Source organism: Mobula birostris, chromosome 26, assembly GCF_030028105.1.
Source record: "Mobula birostris isolate sMobBir1 chromosome 26, sMobBir1.hap1, whole genome shotgun sequence".
NCBI lineage: Eukaryota > Metazoa > Chordata > Chondrichthyes > Myliobatiformes > Myliobatidae > Mobula > Mobula birostris.
The window spans coordinates 46,749,524-46,756,881 of record NC_092395.1 but is presented as its reverse complement, the minus strand read 5'-3'; the positions used below and the strand labels follow the sequence as shown (position 1 = coordinate 46,756,881).

General features: G+C 46.6%; 1 protein-coding gene across 1 annotated transcript; it reads right to left on the bottom strand.

The window, feature by feature from the left end:
- Positions 1 to 3,475: 3,475 nt before the first annotated feature.
- On the bottom strand, positions 3,476 to 4,591 carry LOC140188266 (relaxin-3 receptor 1-like). Its single transcript, XM_072244358.1, has one exon. It carries the CDS (start codon positions 4,589 to 4,591, stop codon positions 3,476 to 3,478), a length of 1,116 nt encoding a protein of 371 aa, XP_072100459.1.
- Positions 4,592 to 7,358: the final 2,767 nt, after the last annotated feature.

Below are 7,358 nucleotides of genomic sequence, written 5' to 3'. Positions count from 1 at the left end.
GTCAGCTTTAGAGGTATGTTTTCTCAACGTTCAGCAAGGTTTTGAATTATGACATGGAACCTCCTGGAGAGAGAAAAAGAACAGTAGAATTTGCCTACTGTTCATGGTGGCCATCAACAACTCATCACCCAGTGTATTCTAAAATGCAGTAGCATTTTTGCAGTTACATCTTCTCCCAATGTTGAGCCTTAACTGTACTAACATGCTATAGCATTAATCACAGAGGTCTAAGGTGAAAGCAAATGCTGTGCAGAACTGATTGAGGGATCTTGGACAATGGGAAAGTTTTAAAGAGAATTCTTCAAAGAGGAAAGAGGAGGGGAGAGGGTTTGAATAACGGATGTCATTGATTGGAGGTGCAAGGGTTGATGGCCTGGCTGCCAATGGTAGAACAAAGAGAAGCACTGTGCGCAAAAGGCCAGAATCAACAGGCATAGAGAGTTGGGGAAGAAGATTGAAATATGGAGAGCTGAGGTCATAGAGAGATTTGATTGCAAAGTTGGAATTTTATAAAATAAAGTTCATCCCATTGACTAAAGGAGCGATATTGTTGCATTCCATTTTTTAGATCAGCACATTATTTGAACAGATCAGTTGGTGAATTAACATTAATATGCTGGCAAGTGAAAAGCATGTATGCCAACACAGTGCCCCTGGATATGGAAATGTCAACATAGATTATAAATTTAACATCTTACTATTGATTTTGAAACCACAAATTACTACAGTGACAGACCACTGCTCAGTGTCCAGGGGGTACTTTTGAGTTGTTGCTGCATGACAATGAATGAGAAATAATTCTTCACAAGAAGGTGTCTGTGATCATAATCAAATGGCATTAAGTTTAGCCCAGCTTTCAGTGGGCACTGCTCACTGACGTCCTGCCAGTTACTGTATTCTTCATTTCAGTCATTCAGTGGTCATCACCCCTGGTGGAAAAGGGACTGTCTTCATTCAAAACTAATCTTACCAAAATCCAGAGCGACAAATTTCCACAGCAGGCAATGAATCATCTGTGAATTTAGTGGATAAATAATAAACTGTGATATAATCCCAATGTAAACAATAGAAGCGGTTTATCTAATGAAAAGATCCAAGGATTGTTTTAAACTATTACTCACTTGTGAAAGCTTTACATCACATAAAGCCTCACACCTTTTTTGCAGTTATCCAGGTGATAAGACCATAAGGCACAGGAGCAGAATTAGGCCATTCAGCCCATCTAGTCTGCACTGCCATTTCATCATGGCTGATCCATTTCTGTTTCAGCCCAATTCTCCTGCCTTTTTAGGTAACCTTTCATGCCCTGAATAATCAAGAACATATCAACCTCTGCCTAAGTACATCCACTGACCTGGCATCCACAGCCACGTGTGGCAATGAATTTCACAGACTCATGACCATCTGACTAAAGAAATTCCTCACATCTCTGTTCTAAATGGATGTCTCTCTATTTTGAGCCTGTGCCCTCTAGTCCTAGACTTCCCCAGCAAAGGAAATATCCTCTCCACATCCACTCTATCTACATTCACTTTGACATTCAATATGCTTCAACGAGATCCCCCTCATTCTTCTAAATTCCAGTGAGTAAAGGCTGAGAGCAATTAATTGCTCTTCATACAATAAGCCTTTCATTCCTGGAATTGTTCTTGTGAACCTTCTCTAAGCCCTCTCCAATGGTGGCACATCCTTTCCTAAATAAGGAGCCCAAAATTGCTCACAATACTCCAAGTGAGGCCTCGCCAGTGCATCCTTGTTTTTATATTCTAGCCCGTTTGAAATGCATGCTAATGTGGCATTTGCTTTCCTCACCTCTGACTCAACCTGTAAGTTAACCTTCAGGGAATCCTGCACGAGAACTCCAAAGTCCCTTTGCAGCTCCAAGTTTTGAATTTTTTGTTCTGTTTTATAACTGTAAACTCACGTATTGATTTTAATTACTGCCTATTTCACTGATGTTTGTAATAGAAATAAATGCTATATGGGAGGCAAAATCAATAAATTTGCGGAATGGTGGAGTTGCTGATGGTGTGGAGGGTAGGTCACAGAGAGTTGTAGAAACGTAGAAACATAGAAAAGCTACAGCACAATACAGGCCCTTTGGTCCACAATGCTGTGCCGAACATGTACTTACTTTAGAAATTACCTAGGGTTACCAACAGCCCTCTATTTTTCTAGCTCCCTGTACCTAACCAGGAGTCTCTTAAAAGACCCTATCATATCCATCTCCACCGCTGTTGCCGGCAGCCCATTCCACGCACTCACCACTCTCTGAGTAAAAAACTTACCCCTGACATCTCCTCTGTACCTACTTCTACACGCCTTAAAACTGTGCCCTCTCATGCCCTGGGGAACAGCTTCTGACTATCCACATGATCAATGCCTCTCATCATCTGAAAATGATGTGTTGGTGGAATTGCTGAAATTGGCAGGAGTTTAATCCCAACAATTGTGAGGTGATGCAATTTGGGAGCTCTAATGAGGCCAAGAAGTACACCTTGAGTGGTAGGGTCTGAGGGACAAAAGGACCTTAGAGTATAAATCCTCAGATCCTTAAAGGTAGCAACATAGGCGGACAATATTGTTATGAAGGAATATGGAATACTGGTCTTCATTAGTTGGGGTACAGAGCGAGGTTATGCTACAAACTGATAAAACCTTGCTCGGACCCCTGCTGAAGTATTGTGTCCAGTTCTGGTCTCCAAGATGTAGAAAGAATGTGATAGCACTGATGAAGGTGCAGAGAAGATTCACAAGAAGTTACCTAAGATGCTGGAGTTCAGAAATGGGGAGACACTGGAGAGAACAGGCCTGTGCTCCCTGGAGTGCAGGAGGATAAGAGGGAACAGGATTGGGATATATAAATCATGTGCGATATAGATGCGGTAGATTATTTCTCATATCAGAGGTAGACAAAACTAGTGAGCATAGAACTAGGGCAAGGGAGGAGATTTAAAAGAGATTGGAAGGGGACCTGTTTCATCAGACAATGGTTTGAGAGCGTGGTGAAAGCTGGGGCACTGATAGAATTGAAGTGTCCAGATGAGAACTTGAATTGTTTAGCATGTAGGTCCATGGACTAAGTGCTGGGCAATGGATTAACATAGATGCCCATTAGTCAGCATGGACGAGTTGGGCCGAATGACCTGCTTCCGTGCTGCATGGTTCTTGATTCTATAAATGCTTGAAAAATGGATAGAGCCTGCAATTTATCCGTGTTGTGCAGAAATAACCTCTTACCGCTCAAGCGAGTGCCATTCTGTACTCTTTCCTGGCCCAGTTAAGGTTGTAAAGCTTTTAAAGAAACATGCAGAATTTAAAGTATGAAGTAAGAGCACGCACTAGACCAAATCCCTTTCTTCCTTCAGCTTTCTCTTTTTCTCCCTCTGATCCCTAGCGTAATCTCTTTCCAATTCCTAGCCTGCTCACTGATATCCCACTCTCCTTGAATCTGTTTGTAGAGAACCCCAGCCACTCACCTTGTCATGGAGATGGTGACAGGCAGCCGTCCCTTCTTGCCGGGTGCCTCCCGTGACAGAGACGGGCGGATGCGGCTAACCCCGCTGACTTTCAGCACCAGGTCGCGGACAGCTGCTCGGAACTCCCTCCGCATCAGGCAGTAGAGGACCGGGTTGAGGCAGCTGTTACTGTGCGCTAGGCAGACAGTCACAGGGAAGACGTACGCCTGGGTGTTGTAAAAGGCAACACTGAAATGGACCACATTGAGCTCGATGAAGGCGCTCCAGAAAGTGATGGCTTGGTTGGGCAACCAGCTGATGAAGAAGGCCAACACCACAATGGTGACGGATTTGGTGACCCTGGACATCCTCTTCGAGTTGTTGCTACTCATTTCTCTGTTGTTGACGTAACGCAGCAACAGGAGGTAGGAGGCGGAGATGATGGCAAGGGGTAGGACGAAGCCAACCAAAACCTTCAGCGCCTGATAGAGCCCGAACCAAAACTGGGGGTTGCTGTGAAGCTCAGGAAACTTGGTGATGCACAGTTCTTCAGTGGGGAGCACGATGGTGGTGGAGTAGGTGGCCTGGGGAAGGGTTACCACACAAGCCAACCCCCAGATGAAGACACAGGTTAACCCATCCCCGCATGTGGAGGTCCTCCCTTTCATCTTCAGTGACTGGGCCACCGAGCAGTACCGGGTGATACTCATCACAGCCAGGAAGAAGGCGCTGGCGTACATGCTCATCACTGTCATAGGTGACACCACCTTACACATGGCACGGCCGAAAGGCCAACTGAAGTCCATGGCCGTGTCCACCGCCCAGAAAGGTAGGGTCAACACGAACTGGATGTCAGTCACAGCCAGGCCCATGACCAAGATAGTCATTGTGGACTTCTTCTTGTTGGCCTGCAGGAGATAAAGCACCAGGAGGTTGCCCAGCAGACCCAAGGCACACACCACAGAGTAGACAATGGAGATCAGGATCCTGATGATCTTGGACCCCTCCTTATGCACCTCGGTGCCGTGGAAAATCAACCATTTCAGCAGATCTTCCAGACATTGGCTAGTTTTATTGGGCGAAAAGGAAACTCCATCATCGTCCAAGTAGCAGTCTAGGTCAAATGTGGCCATCTCCTCAAACTATTGTCCCTTAATTCTCTGCAGGGATCTGGACCATAGCAGCCGATGTGTAGCTGGCGACTGGACCTTCACCCTTGCTGGTGATCGCTTTCTGTAGTTATAGAACATAGAACATAGAACAGTACAGCTCAGTACAGGCCCTTCAGCCCACAATGTTGTGCTGACCCTTAAACCCTGCCTCCCATATAACCCCCCACCTTAAATTCCTCCATATACCTGTCCAGTAGTCTCTTAAACTTCACTAGTGTATCTGCCTCCACCACCAACTCAGGCAGTGCATTCCACGCACCAACCACTCTCTGAGTAAAAAACCTTCCTCTAATATCTCCTTGAACTTCTCACCCCTTACCTTAAAGCCATGTTCTCTTGTATTGAGCAGTGATGCCCTGGGGAAGAGGCGCTGGCTGTCCACTCTATCTATTCCTCTTAATATCTTGTATACTTCTATCATGTCTCCTCTCATTCTCCTTCTCTCCAGAGAGTAAAGCCCTAACTCCCTTAATCTCTGAAAATAATGCATACTCTCTAAACCAGGCAGCATCCTGGTGAATTTCTTCTGTACCCTTTCCAATGCTTCCACATCCTTCCTATAGTGAGGTGACCAGAAATGGACACAGTACTCCAATTGTGGCCTAACCAGAGTTTTATAGAGCTGCATCATTACCCCGTGACTCCTAGACTCTTTCCCTGGATTTATGAAAGCTAACACCCCATAAGCTTTCTTAACTACCCTATCCATCTGTGAGGCAACTTTCAGGGATCTGTGGACACGTACCCCCAGATCCCTCTGCTCCTCCACACTACCAAGTATCCTGCCAGTTGACTGTCTCCACGCCCCTATGTCCTCGATCTGCCTACCTGTGTCTCATCCCCCCGATCTTTTTTTCCCTCTTCCCAATCCCTCTCCTGCTCTATCGTCTCTCTCCCGTCTCGCCGATCCCTCTCCCGTCCTTCTGAAACCCCTCCTGCCTCCCAATTCCTCCACTCCTTTCCACAATTCCTCTCCCGCCTTAAACTATTCTCTGTTTCCCTAATCCTCCTGGACCCGTACCCCTCTCGGATTCAATTTCTTTCTCGCTATAACTACTCTCCCGCTCTCTGATGCTCTTCTCCCGACCCCGGTTCCTGTCCCTCTCTGATCCCTATCTCACTCTCCCTCGATTCCTGTTTCATCTACCCCCCAGCCAAACTCTCCTTGACTCCCTTCTGCCTCTCTCCCGATTCCACCCTCTCCCCAGTCGCTTCTGATTTCCTCTCATTCCCTCTTTGACCTACTGTCGAATTTGCTTTCTCCACGCCAAGCCTTCTGCTCCTCCGGCTCCCGGTACTGGCAGTGAGCGATCGCCCAGCTCTGAAACCAAGGACCCTATGGACTACGGAACGGATGCTCTCCAGGCGTGTTGCCCGTGGGCAGGAACTGAGAAACGGCGACCAAAGCTCACACATCAGCCGTGCACCTTGAACTGGGGTGAATGAGTGCTCACAGCTCCGTCATAACCCGGTCTGCTTAATGCCAGCGATTTCATTAATGATTTCGCAGGAGTGTTGGAAGCTATTCCTTTAATCTGTCAAGTGTTCTCTTCATCTGCACGCAAGTCCACGAAACACAGCCCCAATAATATGTACGTGCCGATAATTCTAAAAGTGGGATGCATTAAAGACACGAGGTCACATCGCAAGTAGAGTTCACCAAGAAAGCGAAATGCACGTACGACTGAAGTCTGAGGCTCCGCGCTCACCTCAGCAGAGGTCTCAATGTTTAGTGATGGGGAGGAGGTCGTCGCCCCTATTTATAGCCAATCCAGTGTTTGTCGTCACTCATTCCCTCTGGTTCTCCGGAGTCCAGCAGTTCCTCCCCATGAAGAGATCCCCTCTGATGAAGCGAATCCCAAAGAGGCGACTGAACGAACTTCAGAGAGCGATTGACTGAAATGAGCACGGTGAGTTCCGGCAAGCGGAACAGCGAGGGTGGTTACAGCAGAATGTTGTAATAATATTGTAAATAGTTCGCTGTCTCAGTAAAGCAGCCAGCAGAGTCAAAGACCCCATCCACAATCCACTCCGCACATTGTCTATTCTTTTCTCTTTTATTGGGCAGAAAATACAAAAGCCTGAAACAACATAACACCAGCCTCCAGGACAGCTTGTTATAAAAGTATTGAATAGTCCCCTTGTACAATAAGCTCGACCTTGATCTCACAATCTACCGCTTTAAGATCTTGCGCCTTATTTTTTACCTACACTGCTCTTTTTCTGTAGTGTCACATTTTATTGTGCACTAATTTGTTTGTGTGTTGGCCAAGTGGTTAAGGCGTTGGTCTAGTGATCTGAAGGTTGCTAGTTCGAGCCTCAGCTGAGGCAGCGTGTTGTGTCCTTGAGCAAGGAACTTAGCCACACAGGGCTCTGTGACGACACGGGTGCCAAGCTGTATCGGCCCTTGCCCCTTCCCTTGGACAACACCGGTGGTGTGGAGAGGGGAGTCTTGCAGTATGGGCAACTGCCGGTCTTCCATACAACCTCGCCCAGGCACAAATCCATGGTCTCACAAGACTAACGGATGCCTATATATAAAAATTTTGTCTATATGGACTGTTTGCCAGACAAGCTTTTGTGAAACAACAAAACAATTCCAATTCCGGGAGGACTGTGTTTTTGAGAATTCCATACCAAGTTCTAGGGAGCACTGGGGTGAAAGCTTGACTCAACTGGGGTCAGGTAGATGGGAGCTAGTGGGCTTCAAGCACCAGGTTGGAGATGC